The 15,985-nt window shown below is 65.8% G+C and overlaps 9 protein-coding genes across 9 annotated transcripts; 5 read left to right on the forward strand and 4 right to left on the reverse strand.

Annotated features, from left to right (window-relative positions):
* Nucleotides 1-62: 62 nt before the first annotated feature.
* CTK1 ([pyruvate dehydrogenase (acetyl-transferring)] kinase) lies at nt 63-1,786 on the reverse strand (the record flags this gene model as incomplete). Its single annotated transcript, XM_060264142.1, has 2 exons — nt 63-1,050; nt 1,122-1,786. 2 exons carry the CDS (start codon nt 1,784-1,786, stop codon nt 63-65), a joined length of 1,653 nt encoding a protein of 550 aa, XP_060120125.1.
* A 77-nt stretch (nt 1,787-1,863) lies between these two features.
* On the forward strand, nt 1,864-4,452 carry MJAP1_000171 (uncharacterized protein; the record flags this gene model as incomplete). The annotated part of the gene is made up of 1 exon (XM_060264143.1): nt 1,864-4,452. The coding sequence occupies one exon, from the start codon at nt 1,864-1,866 to the stop codon at nt 4,450-4,452; it is 2,589 nt and encodes an 862-aa protein (XP_060120126.1).
* Nucleotides 4,453-4,501: 49 nt separating this feature from the next.
* Nucleotides 4,502-7,252, forward strand: MJAP1_000172 (uncharacterized protein; the record flags this gene model as incomplete). Its single annotated transcript, XM_060264144.1, has 1 exon — nt 4,502-7,252. One exon carries the CDS (start codon nt 4,502-4,504, stop codon nt 7,250-7,252), a length of 2,751 nt encoding a protein of 916 aa, XP_060120127.1.
* Nucleotides 7,253-8,423, reverse strand: MJAP1_000173 (carnosine N-methyltransferase; the record flags this gene model as incomplete). The annotated part of the gene is made up of 2 exons (XM_060264145.1): nt 7,253-8,323; nt 8,346-8,423. 2 exons carry the CDS (start codon nt 8,421-8,423, stop codon nt 7,253-7,255), a joined length of 1,149 nt encoding a protein of 382 aa, XP_060120128.1.
* Nucleotides 8,424-8,453: 30 nt separating this feature from the next.
* Nucleotides 8,454-10,536, forward strand: MJAP1_000174 (uncharacterized protein; the record flags this gene model as incomplete). The annotated part of the gene is made up of 2 exons (XM_060264146.1): nt 8,454-10,469; nt 10,531-10,536. 2 exons carry the CDS (start codon nt 8,454-8,456, stop codon nt 10,534-10,536), a joined length of 2,022 nt encoding a protein of 673 aa, XP_060120129.1.
* Nucleotides 10,537-10,562: 26 nt separating this feature from the next.
* MJAP1_000175 (uncharacterized protein) lies at nt 10,563-11,751 on the reverse strand (the record flags this gene model as incomplete). The annotated part of the gene is made up of 2 exons (XM_060264147.1): nt 10,563-11,624; nt 11,647-11,751. 2 exons carry the CDS (start codon nt 11,749-11,751, stop codon nt 10,563-10,565), a joined length of 1,167 nt encoding a protein of 388 aa, XP_060120130.1.
* Nucleotides 11,752-11,827: 76 nt separating this feature from the next.
* Nucleotides 11,828-13,250, forward strand: ebp2 (rRNA-processing protein EBP2; the record flags this gene model as incomplete). Its single annotated transcript, XM_060264148.1, has 2 exons — nt 11,828-12,654; nt 12,689-13,250. The coding sequence occupies 2 exons, from the start codon at nt 11,828-11,830 to the stop codon at nt 13,248-13,250; spliced, it is 1,389 nt and encodes a 462-aa protein (XP_060120131.1).
* An 18-nt stretch (nt 13,251-13,268) lies between these two features.
* On the reverse strand, nt 13,269-14,429 carry LEO1 (Paf1 complex component; the record flags this gene model as incomplete). Its single annotated transcript, XM_060264149.1, has 1 exon — nt 13,269-14,429. The coding sequence occupies one exon, from the start codon at nt 14,427-14,429 to the stop codon at nt 13,269-13,271; it is 1,161 nt and encodes a 386-aa protein (XP_060120132.1).
* Nucleotides 14,430-14,522: 93 nt separating this feature from the next.
* MJAP1_000178 (uncharacterized protein) lies at nt 14,523-15,959 on the forward strand (the record flags this gene model as incomplete). Its single annotated transcript, XM_060264150.1, has 3 exons — nt 14,523-14,644; nt 14,667-15,763; nt 15,817-15,959. The coding sequence occupies 3 exons, from the start codon at nt 14,523-14,525 to the stop codon at nt 15,957-15,959; spliced, it is 1,362 nt and encodes a 453-aa protein (XP_060120133.1).
* Between the last annotated feature and the right edge of the window lie 26 nt (nt 15,960-15,985).

Raw genomic sequence — 15,985 nt, forward strand, 5'->3', positions numbered from 1 at the left:
GTAACACTCCACGCTGGCTGCGCGCCGGCCACGTTCTTCGGAGCACGTGACGATCCTACAGGCTACTGCGCGCGCGCCTTTTTCCGGGCGCGCTTGGACTGCATCTCGTGCCACTCGCCGCGGAGCGCGGCGAGGACCGACGCCGGGGCTTCCGGCGCGGGATCTTCGTTCGTAAAGTAGTCGCTTTGGAGTGCATCCGCAGCAGACAGGCGTTTTGTAGGGTCGTAGGTCAGCAGGCCCCGCGCGAGCCGTTGGGCGGCGGGCGAGAGACTCGCTTCGAGGGCCGCCCATGCAGGGGTATCGGGCGCGCTGCGTTCCGCGTCGTCGCGCGTGCGCATCAGCTCAAACCAGGGCAGTGCCTCGACCCCGGGCCAGGACTCGAGCGGGCCGAGGCGCTCGGTGATGACGTGCAGCTGGTGGATCTCGTCGTGGCCCTGGAAAAAGGCGTGGCGCGTAAAGAGCTCGAGAAAGAGGCAGCCGGCGCCCCACATGTCGACCTCGGGGCCGTACTGCGTCGCGCCGAGCAGCAGCTCGGGGGGGCGGTACCAGAGGGTGACCACACGGTTGGTATAGTCGCCTTGGTGGCGCTTGTAGTACGTGCGTGCCAGCCCAAAATCGGCAATCTTGAGGATGCCTGCGTTGTTCAGCAAGAGGTTCGAGCCTTTCAGGTCGCGGTGCAGCACGGCGCGCTTGTGCAGGTAGGCAAGACCTTGCAGCAGCTGCGCGGCGAGCGACTTTTTGTGTGCGGGCGTAAAGGCAACGTCGGGGTGCACGAGAATGCCGTTCAGGTCGTGCTCCATGTACTCAAAGACCATGTACACGGATCCCGTGCGACTCGTCATGATCTCGTGCAGACGAATGACATTTTCGTGGCGGAGAGACTGCAGCAGCTTGATCTCCCGCATCGAGGTGACGGGGAAACCTTCTTTGGCTGCCTCCATGCGGATCTTTTTGAGGGCAACAAGCGCACCAGTGCGCTCTGCACTCGCTTTGTAGACTTGCCCATAGGTCCCTTCGCCGACTTGGTCCACAATCTCGTACGCCTCGTCGCTGTCGGCAAACGGTGGGGGGGGGCAGGCGTCCGCGCTCGGCACCTCGTCCGCGCCGCGCGCCACGCGCACCACCGGGGCAGGGGGAGGGCCCGGGGGAGGGCCCGGGGGGGGCCCGGCGGCGGAGGGCCGTCGGGCTGTGCGCGCCGCGCATCATCGGCGGGGGTATTCCGCGCATCCTCTTCCAACGGATGCGGCTTGCTGGGAGCGCGCTCGCGGGGCGCGCTGCGTGCGGTAGGCGCGCGCTGCGTCCGTTCGCGCTCCATCGGCTTGTCACCGAGACGCTCACTCAGCGACCGCGACGGCGGCGGCTCCTTGCGCGCCTCTTGTGCGTCAGACGCATGCTGCTTGCGTGGGAGGACACGCCCTTGGTCATGCTCGCGCCGCGGCGCGTCGTAGCGAGAACGATCCTCGCGGCGGTCCGGCCGCCGCTCGTCGCGGCGGCTCTCGCGGCGGTCGGGTGAAGTGCTCCCGTACCGCCGCTTGCGGTCGTCACGCCACCCCCCGCGTGCATCGTACTCTCTATCTCTGTATCCCCGCGAGTCGCGCCCCCAGCGCGACCGTGCGCCGTAGGCACTCCGAGGCGGCGAGCGGTATCTGTCGTCCTCGCGCGACCTACGCGGAAAATCGCGGCCGCGGTCGTCGCGCGCATGCGGACCCCTCCCGTCGGATCCTCGTCGATCAGCGCCCCATGCGCCGGGCCGCGGCGGCGGCGGCTCGCGGCTCCATTCCCGCATGGTAAGCAAACGATCGTCCGCGTGCAGATCACGTGCTGCGGGTGGCAAATGGCCGCGCGGCGGCGTGGAGAAGTGTCATGGCGGCCGCCTCGGGCAGTCGGACCACACCAAGCCAGCTGTTTTCGACGCAGACGCTACCCTCGTCGTCCCAGTCTGCGCTGGGCCGTGACGGAATGGATTCGTACTTGAGTGTGGATGCCATGGTGCATCCCCACGGCGACGCTGCGATGCGCGCACCGCCCAAAAAACGGACCAAAAAGGCGCAGAGCTGCGATCCGTGCCGGCGACGCAAGCTCAAGTGTGACCGCGGGTGGCCGTGCGGTGCGTGCCGCGACCGCAGCGAACAGAACATGTGCACATGGGAGGACGGCGTGGTGCCGGAGAATGCGGGTCGGGATGCGCAGGACTCGCAGCTCGTTTTGCAGAAAATGTCCGCGATCGAGTCGGGGCTCGAGCGGCTGCTGAACCGCATGGATCATATGGAGTCGCGCATAGCAGATCCCCCGCCGCGCACATCCAGCTCGCCGCCCAAGCGCCCCGAGCTAAAGCGCTCGCCGTCTGACGACGCCTTTGACCCGCTGGACACGGGCGGGCTCTTTGGTCTCACATGGCAGCCTGCTGGCGTTGCTAGCCAGCGGCGGGCACTGCTGCATATGCACTCGTACATCCCGAGCCAGCACATTATTCCACTCTTGCTCGAGGTGTACGAAAAAGAGCTGGACTGGATGCTCCAGATTTTACGGCCCAAAGACGTTCACCACCGGGTCGAAATGGTGCGCGCCTTGAGCGAGAACCTCGCCAAGAACCCCGAATATCTGCAGACGCTCTCGCGCTCCGAGGTCATGCGCCTGATCTATGCGGAGGCACTGCTTTTCTCCGTGTTTGGCCTGTCGCTCGTCTTTGCGCGCGACCTCAACTTTAACAAGCTGTACCTCGAGCACGGCTCGACGCCGGTGCACGGCCGCTTCTTCCACGAGGCGCAGGTCGGTCTGTCTGTGCTCAATGTGTTTGAGGAGCCGCAAATCGACTTTGTCATTTGCAACATGCTCTTGCTCACCGGCATCTGCTCGATCCGCCCTCCGTCAGTCGGCGCAGGACTGCTGAACCATGCGATCCAGGTCGCAGTCCTCCTCGACCTCGACCTCGAGCCCCCGGAGTCGATGCCGGACGAGGAGGCGGCGCGCCGTGTCCAGCTCTTTGCGCTCCTGGCGACCCACGATTGGTTCTGCACGACGACGACGAAGCGCTACGCCATGATCCGCCACGATCCGCAGCGCTTCCCGTCGGTCTTTGGCACGCCAGAGCAGCAGAGCAAGTACCTCTCCGGCTACCACCAGTACAAGTTGAGCATTGCCCACCTCTACTCGCTGTCGTCGGTGACGTTTATGCCGCAAGTGGAGGACTACACGTATACGTGCAAGCTGCACAACGAGACGCTCGAGCTGCAGAAGCGCATGCCGAAGGAGTGGGTGCAAACTACGAACCCCGACCCGAACGTCTCGGAGTCTACGCACCGGATCCATGCGACGCTCGGCAGCTCGGCGCTCAACTTTTTGCTAATCCGCATCCACCTGCACTATTATGTACGGGGCTGGGACGATCCGCGCTACCAGCTCTCGCGCGATACGTGCTACGAGTCGGCGCGCAGTCTCCTTCGGACATTCCGCGCAGCCTTTTCGTGGAAGATCCCGGCAAAGGCGGGGGACACGCAGGGGCGGCAGTGCGACTGGCAGATCCCTGATGAGGTCTCGATTGCAGCGCGCATGTGGTGGTTCTGCAACTGGAGCGTCGCGGCTGCGATTTTGCTGGTCAAGCACCTTACCATTCTCAACGAACGCAACGAGTCCCCGAGCTGGGACTCGGAACGCGAGAGCATTTTGCAGGACCTTTGTATCATGTCGCGTCTCCTGCACTACCTCTCGCCTGTCACCAGCGTCGCGCGCGATGGCTACGAGGCCATGCAGCGCGTCGCTGCGCATGCCTTGTCTTGCACATCGGACGCGCCGAGCGCCGCCAACCAAAACTCGTTCACGCACTGGGCGGCGTGCATCGTGCAGGCACGGGGGCGGTGTGCCGGCAAGGACTGGGGCCACAGCACCTCGTCCGCCGAGCCCATGTCGCTCCTGAGCAACATGATGAAGTCGAGCGAGATCATCTCGGACCGCCGCTCGTCGGAAAACGGCTCGTCGCACTCGGACGAGAGCCCGCAGTCTCAGGGGCGCATGGAGTCGCTCAGCTCCACGCCCTCGTTCAGCGCGCACTCTTCGAGCACCGATACACACGCAACCGAGATGCCAGTGTACGGCGCAAACATACCCCAGCCGGTGCCGTCGGCCTCGAACGCCGACCTGGACACGTTCTGGGCCAAGTTTGCGCTGCCGACGCTCGATGTGCCCCCCGTCGAGAGCCTGGGCACGGGCCTAGACATTCCGTCGCCTGCGACGGCGCTCCTCGGGATGCCCGCGCCGTCCGTGCCGAACGCGTACGAATGGCCGGCGGACCTTTCCGGCGCCGACTCTACCGTGGCGCTGCAGCAAAAGGACCGGCTCGCGCCCAGCCAGTTTAATTTCCCTATGGGTTCGCTAGGGCCCCTGACCGACGACTTTATCAAGTCGTTCGAGTCCTATTCCAAGCGGTTTGCTACCGATGGGACCCTCAGCATATAGACGTGTACGATTAGCTCTTCCCGATAGTCTGCCCGATCCTCCACTCACCATGCCGCGGCGTGCGTCGAGCGATGCTATGCGGGCCGCGGACGCGTCGACGGAGGAGGTGCTGGACGTGTACTCGGTGTCGGAGGACGAGAAGAGCCCGGTGCACATCGACCTGACCGGCGCGAGCGACGAGGAGCGCGCCGACGCGGATGGCGCGGCCAAAAGCGGGGTGGCAAAAAAGGGGCCCAAGCGTGCCGATGACGCTCGCGGGGCGCCCAGCGCGGCTGCGTCGCCGGCGCATAGCACGCCCGCACCCACTTCTGACGCAATTTCGCTCGCTTCAGATCTCGACTCGGACGACATGGACGACGTCGCGGTCGACGACGAACTCGACATGGACGACGTCGATATCGATACCCCCCAAAATGCATACGCATCCCTGTACGACGTGCCTGCCGAGCCTGCACCGCAAGGTGCTCCACTGCAGGTGGTTGTGGCGCGCGACGAGCCAAAATCCACGCCAAAGAAGCGCACGACGCAGTGGACGCCGCGCGACCGAAAGAACCGCATCCTCGTCCACCAGCTCCAGGTACTTGCTGTACTGGCCGCGGCGCGCATCCGCAACCGCTGGTGCAATGACGCGGAACTGCGAGAGACGCTCCTCGATGCTGTCCCCGACAATCTCTTGCACAAGCTCTACGCCATCCATCCCAAGCGCGAGCCGGAGCGCCGGGAGCGCGTGCGCCTATTCGAGGCGTTCATGCACGACCTCGTGCGCTGGTGGGCATCGCGGTTCCGCCTGCATGCGGCGCAGTCGGCCGCATGTGCGTGGCGGCAGCCGTGCCAGGACCTGCTGCTCGGCACGCCCCTTCCCCCGCATACCTGGGTCGACGGCTGGCTGACCGAGTCGCCCGCCGAGCGCGCACGCCGCCAAAAGATGCCGCGAAAAAAGCGCACGATGGAAGTCGCCCTCTTTCCGCCCGGCGGTGAGACGGCGACGCCGACGTATCTGCGCCTCTTGCCGTGCGACGCGCCAAAATGTGCCAGCGACCTCGTCGAGGCTGCGAATACCCGCCTCGGCACGCACGAGACCAGCGCACTGCTGTTTTGTGCGCTGTGCCGCGCGCTCGGCGTGCCTGCGCGCCTCGTTGTCAGCGTGCAGGCCGCGCCGTGCACGGCCGCAGCGGCCAAGACGCCCGGCGCACGCTCGCGCGAGCCGCGGCCCACCGAGACGGTCGTCTCGAGCGACGAGGAGCCTGCGCCGCGCACAAAGCGCCGCGCTGAAAAGTCGGGGTACTACATCGAGCCTGTCGACGCACGCGGCCCGCCGACGGTCTGGGTCGAGGTCTTTAGCAAGCCCTACCAGCACTGGATCACCGTCGATCCCATCCGCGCCTTGGTCCGTGTCACGGGAAGCAAGCACATGGAGCCGGTCACGACGAACAAGCAGAACCGGCTTGTGTACGTGGTCGGGTTCGAAGAGGACGGGTATGCGCGCGACGTCACCGCACGCTATACTCGCGTGCTGCATACCAAGGTTGCGCGGCAGCGGCCTGCAGCCGTCGCACGCAACAAAGCGCTCCCCTCTACGCCCGAGGACTGGTGGGGAACCGTGGTGCGTGCGCTGCACCGGCCGCAGCGCCTGGACCGCGACGCGGCGGAGGACGTAGAGCTTGCGGACCAGGCGGCGCGCGAGCCGATGCCGACGAGTCTCGGCGCGTTCAAGGACCACCCAGTGTACGTCCTCGAGCAGTTTCTGCGGCGCGACCAGGTCATCCACCCGCTGCACCGCGTCGGCACCTTTCAAGGCAAGCCAGTGTACCTCCGAGCCAACGTGCTTACACTGCAGTCTGCGCGGCAGTGGTACAACCAAGGCCGCGAGATTGTCGAGGGCGAGCAGGCGCTCAAGGTCGTCAAGGCCCGGGGCTATACGCTGATGAGCAAGCGCATGGAAGAGCAGGCACGCGCCGACGGCCAAGAAGAGGCTACAGAAGGGCTCTATGCGTACCACCAGACGCGCGTCTATACGCCGCCGCCGGTCGTCGACGGGCGTGTGCCGACGAACGGCTTTGGCAACATTGACCTGTTCGTGCCGAGCATGCTGCCCGCCGGCGGTCTCCATGTTCCCCACGCCGGCGCGGCCAAGGCGGCCAAGAGCCTCGGCATCAGCTATGCAGAGGCGGTGGTCGGCTTCGAGTTCCGCAAGTTTCGCAGCCTGCCCCGCCTCGCCGGCGCTGTGATTCCCAAAGAGCATGCAGACCAAGTCTGGGAGGCGATCCGGCATGCAGAAAAGCAGGCGGCAGAGACCGAGCAGGCCAAGCGCCAGGCGCGTGCCATCAAGGGATGGCGCAAGCTGCTTACCGCGCTCACCGTCGCAAAGCACGTCCAGCAGCAGTACGGCACGGCGAAAGCCACGACGCCGCACGATGCCAAGCCGCAGCTCAAGGAGCGGTTGCGCGAGACCGAGGCGCGCCACGAACAAAAGCAGCTGCAGCCCCTCCCAGTCGCGCCTCGCGAGGCGTCGGACGAGAGCGAGGACGAGGCGCCGCAGCGCCCTGCACGCCCGATCGTCTCGCTCGACGAGCTGATTGCGGCGGATGCCCGTGCGAGCGAGGCGGGCACGCCGCAGAGCGACATGTCCACGGCGTCTCCCGCGTCGCCGGCCCCATTGCCGGCGCCAAAGCGGCGCCGGATCGTGCTGAAGCGGTCGGCACCGGCTGAGCCGGCGCCGCGGCGCAGCACACGCCGTGCGGCGACGGCTGCAGCGATGGCCATGCACGAGCTCAGCGAGAGCGACGACGATATACCCTAATTACACTGGCGGCGCCATAGTATGCTCTCGTACCTTGCGGCACACCCAAAATACAGGGCGGTACTGATGCGCGAGCATGCTCGTGGCGCTTCCCGTATACGCCTGCGCCGGCAGCATCGCGAGCTCCTCGACCTGGAATCCGAGCTGGGGCAGGAGCGCGAGGATTTCGTCGAGCGTAAGCTCGATGCTTGGCTCGGCGTCGTGCTCAAAGTGCCACAGGAGCGGCCCGAGGTTTGCCCAGATGCCGCCAATCGGCAGGAGTGCGTTGATGACCTCCATGTACCGCAGCGCATTCTTGGCCGTGTCCAAAAAGTAGCACGTCGACACGACGTCCCACGCCCCGTGCTCCTCCTCTTTTGCGTACACCTCGACAAACTCGCCTGCAACCATGCTAAACTCGGTGCCGGGCGCGATGCTCGACGGAAGTACGTCTGGAACCGGGACGCCTTCGAGCAGGTCGGCGGCCGTGCGCCAGTTGCTGTGCGAGTGAATGTACGGGTAGATCACATGCTGCGCCACCTTTTGCGTATTGTTCAGGAGGAAGTGCGAGGGGATCAGCATAAAGTAGCTAAACTCGTTGCCTTGCGTGCTGTATCCTCGCAGCGCGTACTCAAACGCCAGCCGCCCGAGGCCCGCGCCGGGTACGAGAATATGCACGCTCGAGGGATCCTTCTTGACGTAGCGCTCGACTGCATCGAGCAGCGGCCCGTACGCTGCCTCGCGCTCTGCGCGGCCCGCCTCGCTCCAGTCGCGCGCAATCTGGCGCAGCGCGGTACGCACACGGTCCTGGTCGCTCTCGGACACGGCATGCTTGTCGGCCACCTCGCCGTTGGCCTCTGAACCGAGGCCGAGAAAGTTGCGGCAAAAGTCGGCGACCTGACTGAGCACATCGGCGTTCCGCCGAATACGGTCGTCCACCTCGCCGAGCCGCGCACGCACGCCGCCACGCTGCGCGGGCACCTCCTCCTCGAGCACCGGCGCTGGGAGCGGCGTCTCCAAGTTCCGCAGCAGTGCCTGGTGCGCCAGAGGCAGGTTGCAGATTGCCGCGCGCCGAGCATTGTTCACATGGAGCTGCGTCAGTTGCACGACCTACCGCATACTGCAAGTACTCGTCCCACGCGCGCAGGACCTTGTCAAAGTGCGCCTGCTCTTCCGCGTCGCCCTCGCTCATGTCCGTGCGATGTGGAGGTTGCTTCTGACGATGGCGCACGACGGCGTCCCCCCCAAAGAGGACGAGTGGGAAGACGAGGAGTCTGGTGACGAGTCGCTCGATGGATACGGCAGCACAACCAGTGTGCAGTCGACGCAGTCCCATGCAAGCCGACGAGAGGCGCGGCCGCGGAAGAAGGACAAGGCCGAAAAAAGGCGCTCGGCGCCCTCCGAGTCGCCCGAGGCGCGGCGGAGCGAGATGCGCATTGACACGGCCGTGGAGGCGCTGATGCACGAGCGCGAAGATATGTCGACGCCGCTCGCGTCTCAGCGGCCGTTGATGGATGTGAGCGCGACGCCGCCCTCAAAGCGCCACGAGCCCGAGCGCCTCCCCTCGCCGAGCCCGGTCGAGCGTCTGGGCAAGGCGATGTACGCGGTGATGGTCGTCCTTGGCGTCAAGCCTCCGCCTGACTTTGACGAGGCGCAGCTGCATCCTCCGCCGAAGCAGCGTCCCCCGAGGCACCGTACGGCCGTTGTGGCGAGTCTCTGGGACCACCTCTGCGACGAGGTGCTGGTGAGCAGCAGCGACTCGGTGCAGGAGATGAAGTGGGAGCGCGTCGCTAATTTTATGGCGATCCCTGTCTGGATCGAAAAAACGATCATGTTTGGCTTCCTGGTCTGCCTCAACTCGTTGCTGTACACCTTTACCATCCTCCCGATGCGCTTTGCGACGGCGTGGTGCACGTGGGCGTACAACTCGTTCCTGTGGCTTGTCAGCGGCGAGAAACGCTATCTGAACGTGTCGCACAAGTGCGATATGCTCAAAGGCCTGCTGGTCATCCATACCTGCTACGTCCTGTCGCGCGTCGCCGACGCGTCCAAGATGTACCACAGTGTGCGTGGACAGGACGTGGTGAAGCTCTCGGTGATATTTTCCGTGCTCGAGATCGCCGACCGGCTCTGCGGGAGCTTTGGGCAGGATATTCTCGACTCGCTCTTTTGCCGGCGCACACTCGCACGGCGCCCGAACGGCACGCAGCCGTACCGGCGCATGGTCGGCTACTACGTGCTAGCGCTCGCCTACATTGTGTTTCACACGTTTGTGCTGCTCTATCAGCTTGTGACGCTGAATGTGGCGATCAACAGCTACGACAATGCGCTGCTTACGCTTCTCCTCTCCAACCAGTTTGTCGAGATCAAGACGACCGTCTTTAAGCGGTTCGAAAAGGAGAATCTGTTTCAGCTGACGTGCGCCGACATTGTCGAGCGCTTCCAGCTGACGATGGTGCTCACGGCGATCGGCGCCCGCAACCTCATCGAAGTCGCGGGGTCGCAGACCATGTCGGGCACCGGCTCGCTCGGCCCGCTGCCGACGAGCTTCGAAGTATACCCCTACGTGAACGTCTTTGCACGCACGCTGAATCCCGTCTTGACCGTGCTCCTGAGCGAGATGCTCGTCGACTGGCTCAAGCACGCGTTCATCACCAAGCTCAACCACATCCGGCCCGCGATTTACGGGCGATACATTGACGTGCTGTGTCGTGACCTGCTCCCGAATCGGTCTGCCGCGACGCTCGACGGCGACTACCAGCGGCAGTCGTCGTTCGTCGACCAGAGCCCGGTCGTGACACGCCGCCTGGGCTTTGCCGTATTGCCTCTGACCTGCGTGCTGATCCGCCTTGCTTTTCAGATCGCCGAGATGATTGCGCAATCGCGTGCGTCGAGCGAGTGCGTCTTTCATTCGCCGCCGTCGTGGGAGCAGGCGGCGTGGGCCACCGTGCACGGCGATCCCTCGGCCTTGCTCCGGGGCGCCGAGCGGGTCCTTGCGCACTCGGCATGGGTGCTCGTCGCGGTGATCGTGTGGGTGCTTGTCGTGGTGCTCAAGATCCTCCTTGGGGTGAACCTGGCGCACTTTGCCACGCGCCGGTACGCCTCCCGCGGCGAGCGCGAGGCCGAAGAGACGCGCAATGCACGCGGCCGCAAGCCGATCGGCGAGGTACCCATCGAAGCCGAGCTCCAGTCGCAGATCAAGACGATGGTCGACAAGCAGCAAGACAATGCGAGTTCCGTGGGGCTCTACGGACAGCAGCCACCGCCCACCAAGTCCAGCAAGGAGACGTCGCTCCTAGACGTGAACCGGTACACGCTCGTGGGATCGCGCCTATGGTAAATTCTTGCGTGGCCGTCCGCGCTTGCGGGGCGCGGGTGATGCGGTCGGCGTCTCGGTCGCGGAGGAAATTGCCTCGGGCTTGTCGCTTTCTGCCTTGGCCTCGGGCGACTTGGCCTCGGGCGACTTGGCCTCGGGCGACTTGGCCTCGAGCGACTTGGCCTCGGGCTTGGGCTTGGGCTTGGGGCCGGGCTTGGCTTTCGGCGGCTTGGGCGGCGCGGGCGCCTTGGATGCGAGATGGCGCAGGACGATAGGCAGAGCAAGGATCATGTACAGGACCAGCGCACTGACCGCCTTGGCCTCGCGCTGCGACAGGTAGGGCAGGCTGTGGATGTGGCCGAGCGGCTTTTCCTTGTCGACGATCGACGGATGCACCGCAAAGAAGCGGCTCAGGATGCTTGTCGTCGCCTGTCGCACCGGCGCCGCCTGCAGGAACGCAAACGAGCTCGAGGCCTCTGCGCCGCTGGTCGTCAGGCAGAGGAACACGAGCGGGACGACCGCGCCGCCGAGCAGGTCGGGGTACAGCAGCAGCGACGGGTTAAACACCCACGGCGGCGTGCCGAACGACCACAGACCCGTCGGCGAGTTCAGGTGAAAGACGCCGACGAGCAGCGGCACGCCGCCGCTGAGCAGTGCGCCGACAATGAGCTGCGCAAAGAGCGAGTGCGCGACGGCAGGATTCGTGTGCTGCTTGACCTGCGTCAAGGCGTAGTTGGCGATGGCTTCTGAGCGGCACACGGCATCGACCGCCGCAAGACCGAGGTCCATTGCAAGTGCCAGTGGGCTGGCGTGCGCACGCAGCAGTGCGCTGCCGACGCCCGAAAAAAAGAGCACCGCATGGACCAACGAGTAGAAGCCCACCGACAGCGGCGAGATGAGGATCGGCAGTGGCGCGCCCAGCAGCAGCGCCACAACTGTCGAGCCACCAAATAGCACAATCAGGTTCAAAACGAGGCTCTGAAAGAGGCGCAGACGCGATTGCGTGCCTCCGCTCAGGAGACGCGTGCCATGGCTGATGCGCACCGCATGGATCAGCGAGAGGACTGCGATCGGGGCCTGCGTTAGCGCGCCAACATACAAATGTCGAGTGGATATGCGTACGGGCAAGCACCTCGGTCAAGTCCGCTGCCGTTGCGAGAATGTACGAGGCAAAGATTGGGTCGCTCGACGCGACCTCAGCCATGATGGGTGGAGAAACACACCGCTCGCCCGCTGACTAAAGCGACAAAATTTTCGGGGATGCATTGGCGTGGACCATCATGGCGACGAGTCGTACGAAGCCTGTGCGTGCCGAGAAGACGAAGCCGCGTGCCGAGAAGGTGAAGACGCCACGCGCGGAGAAGAAGCCGGTGGTAGACGAAGAAGATGACGAGGACGAGGTTCACGCCGACGAGGACGAGGCGGGTATCTCGGAAAAGGGTCTGCAGCGCGTGATGCAGCTCCTGGGCGAGGACGGTCTGAATGAGATGGACCTTGCCGCGCTTCAAGAGATCCAAGGCGACGAAGAGGAGGATGAGGAGGAGGATGAGGGTGAAGAGGACGACGAGGATGAAGACGAAGAGGACGAGGAAGTCGATCTCGAGGACGAAGACGACGAGAACGAAGACGAAGACGAAGACGAGGACGAGGACGAGGACGAGGAAGACGCGTCTGACGAAGACGACGAGCGCGACGTCTCTTCGTCGACCCTCGCTGCCCCCAAAGACTCGCTCGCTGCCAGCATTCTCCGCAGCGGTCTCGTCCCCGACGAGGACGACGATGACGAGGACGAGGACGAGGAAGACGAGCAAGAGGCCGAGGACGACAATGAAGAAGAGGACGGGGACGAGGAGGACGATGGGGACATTGCTGTCGAGGACCTCCCCGACCACCTCGAACTGTCCGAAGAGACGCGTGCGGCCAAGCACAACCGTGTGCGCATTAACCGTGTCGATGCCCTGGAGCGCATCTATGAAGACTTCCGTCTAGACGGCCCCTCTGGCTCCAAGTCGCTCCCCTGGATCGAGACGATGACGGTGACCTACCCCAAGACACTTTCGGACGAGGTTCCCGATGCGCAGAACGACCTGGAGCGCGAGCTTGCCTTGTACGTTGCACCCCCCCGCCCCCCACTAACGCAGTTATCGCCAGTCGCTCGATGCCGCTATGCGTGGCCGCCAGCTGGTTCTTGCCGCGAATGTGCCCTTTTCGCGCCCCAACGACTACTTTGCCGAGATGGTCAAGACCGACGAGCACATGGAGCGTATCCGCCAGCGCCTGCTCGACGAGTCGGCCGGCATCAAGGCGTCCGAGAATGCCAAGCGCCAGCGTGAGCTGAAGAAATACGGCAAGCAGATCCAGACCGAGAAGCTGCAAGAGCGCCAAAAGAGCAAGCGCGACATGGAGGACAAGGTGAACTCGCTCAAACGCAAGCGCGGCGGCCTGGAGCTGGACGATGACGAGTTTGACGTGCAGCTCGAAGAGGCCATCAGCGACCAGAAAGAGGCGCGCCGCAAGCAGACGCAAGGCCGCGCCAAGATGCCGCGCCAGAAGCGCGACGAAAAGTACGGCTTTGGCGGCAAGAAGCGCTACGCCAAGTCGAACTCTGCCGAGAGCACCAACGACTTTGGGAAGAAGAAAGGCGGGCGGCCCGGAAAAGCGCAGCGTCCCGGCAAGCAGCGCCGCGCGGCTGGGCGGCGCTAGATATAGTGTAACTACGAGCTATTCTTCCGATAGAGCGCGCTTGCCGCGGTTCATATCCGCTTCCCGCTCCTCGCGGCGCTGGCGCTCAAATGCCTCAATGTTGCGGTCGGCCAAGTCGGTCTCGTCGTCGGACGCCGGCGCGTCGGCCTCCTCGTCCGTCTCGTCGTGGACAATGAACCCGTCGTCGTCGTCGTCGTCGTCATAGTCGATATTGCGCCGCTGCGCACGCGGCGCGTCCACGTCGTCGTCCGAAAAGTCTGCGTACACGCGCGAGCGCTGCGACGCGCCCCGCGCGCCGTGTCGCCGTGCGTTCAGGCCGAGCTCGTCGTAGTCGTCGTCGTCGCGCATTGCCTTGTTGCGTTCGCGCTGGCGCTTGCGTTCCGACTCTTTGAGCTGGCGCTCGATGCGCTCCTTTTCGCGCTCCGGGTCCAGGCCAAACATTTCCTGACCCGCGACGACGCGCGCGCTGCGCTGGTGCTTGATGGCGCTCGCGAGCTTCTGGTGCGTCTCCGAGTTGAGGTTCGGCTTGAAGGTGAGCGCGGTGCGCACCGGCCCCTCGGCCTGCAGCACGCCCTCTTTCGCGTGCGGAACAAAGAGGTAGGTGAGCGGGACCTTGCCGCCGTCGGCCGTCGGCGCGCTCGACTCGGCGTGCTTGGACACGTCGAAGAACTCGGCGCCGAGCTGGAGCGACTCGGAGCCGTCGCTCCAGCGCACGATGCGCGCGTTCGACTGGGGCGTGATGCCCTTGTCGCTCTTCTGCCAGCGCCAGCGCATGGTATTCGAGGTGCGCAGGATGCTGCGCGCGTCCTTGTCGCCGAGCTCCGAGCCGCTCTGGAACATGTCTTCCTCGTGCTGCTCGTTCCAGGTCGCGGCGTCGAACGGCTCGTCGCTGTACCGCACAAAGTTGGGCAGGCGCGCAATCACCGTCGGCTTCGTGCGGCGCACCGGCGCCTGGGCGAGGTTCAGCCACGCGGTCTGCTCCTCGACGACCGGCGCCTGCGGCGCCTCGTCCTCTTCGCGGTATTCGAGCGCGCTTTTCTCGGGGTCCTCGAGCGAATCCACATCGCTCGAGTCCTCCTCGACCGGCGCAGGACGCGCAGGGCGCTCGCTCATCATCTGGTCGTCATCGCCAAAGAGATCTTCCGCCAGCGTATCCGCCTTCGGCTCCGACGCCTCCATCGCGGACCGTGGAGAAGTGTCACGTGGCAAGGCGTGCGGCGCTGCGCAGCGCCGCGAGCAGCAGCGATGCAGGCAGGTGGGTGGGAGTTGCTGATGGCAGACGCTGGTGCAGAGGCACCCTCCCGTGTATATTCACGACACACACTACTGCGCCTTTCACAAAGCCCGCTCGTTCATGTCCCCGACGGCACGCCGCCGTTTGACGAGTGGTATGGGTACGTCGCTCGCCTAACGCAGTGCCTGGCGGCCGTATACGCCCCGCGGGCTGGGTAGCGGCATGCACGACATGCCCGGCAAAAGAGAGATGCGCCAGCGTCGCGGCGATGGCCGCGGCGAGCCGCTTTCCGACGGATCGCGCCGCTTCCCGACGCCGAAAGGCACGTTTGTCCCTGCGCCGGCGCCCCGCCGGGGGGGGGCGAGCAAGGGCGAGGAGCGCGCGCGCCGCGGCGAAGAGGTGCGCGATCTTGCGTGGCGCCGCACCGGCGAGGAGCGTGGAGACATGCCCGCGTGGATGGCCGAGGACGCGGGCACGCCGCGCACTCCTGGAGGGCGCGTAGACAGCATCCAAGAGTTCAAGGCGCAGCTGCGTGAGCGCGAGCGCCGCGAGAAGGGCGAGCCGGAGCCGGAGCAGGCGCAGCAGCGGGGCATGTACGAGGACCTCGCGCAGCCGGAAGAGAGCGACGGCCACTCGAGCCGCTTCGCCAAGTTCTTCCACTCCGACCAGGGCAAGGGCGATGCACAGGCCAGCAACCAGGCCGCAGTCGAGATCGACCTCTTTTCGCTGCTCTCGGGCAAGAAGGAGCAGAAGCCATCGAGCGCCGCGTCGACGCCGGCCGCGCCCGCGCCTCCGGCACTCGCACCGGCACCGAAGCAGGCCCCGAGCGCGCCGCAGACGCCGCAGGCCGCGCCGGCGGGGGGCGCGCCGAGCGCCGCGGACATGGCGAGCATGCAGATGCTCATGGCCAAGCTCATGGGTGGCCGGACGCAGTCGCCGGCCGCTACGCCGCCGCGCGCGTCGTCGGGCACCGCCACGCCAAGTGCGCCGCCGAGCGGCGCTCACGGCTCGCCGGCTCCGGCAGCGCAGGCCGCGCAGAACGCCCCGAGCCAGATGGCGCTCTTTCAGCAGCTCCTCCACCAATCGAGCCGCCCGCGCGACGGCGACGGCGCCGGCGCCGGCGCGCCGCCCGGCCTCGGGGGCGGCGGCTGGCCGATGGCGATGCCGCGTCCAGGTGCGCCGCCCGGCGGCCCTCATGGCGCCCACCCCGGCGGCCCTCCTGGCGGGCCGCCGGGCCTGTACGGTGCGCCGCCCGGCGTTCCCCCCCAGGGCTGGCCGGGTGCGCCGTACGATCCGCGGCGCCCCCCCCAGGCCTCGGTGCCCCCCCCGGAGTGGCCGCGCGTCCGCCCGGCGCCCCCCCGGGCCTTGCGGGAATGCCAGGTGCGCCGCCCGGCATGCATCCCCCCCCCGCCATGCCGTATGCGTTCCCCGGCCACGCGGTGCCTCCTGGCTGGATGCCCGAGCGGCGTGAGTAGTCGTAGACTGTGAATGCATCTTCTAC

This window comes from Malassezia japonica, chromosome 1 (genome assembly GCF_029542785.1).
Source record: "Malassezia japonica chromosome 1, complete sequence".
Taxonomy (NCBI): Eukaryota; Fungi; Basidiomycota; class Malasseziomycetes; order Malasseziales; family Malasseziaceae; genus Malassezia; species Malassezia japonica.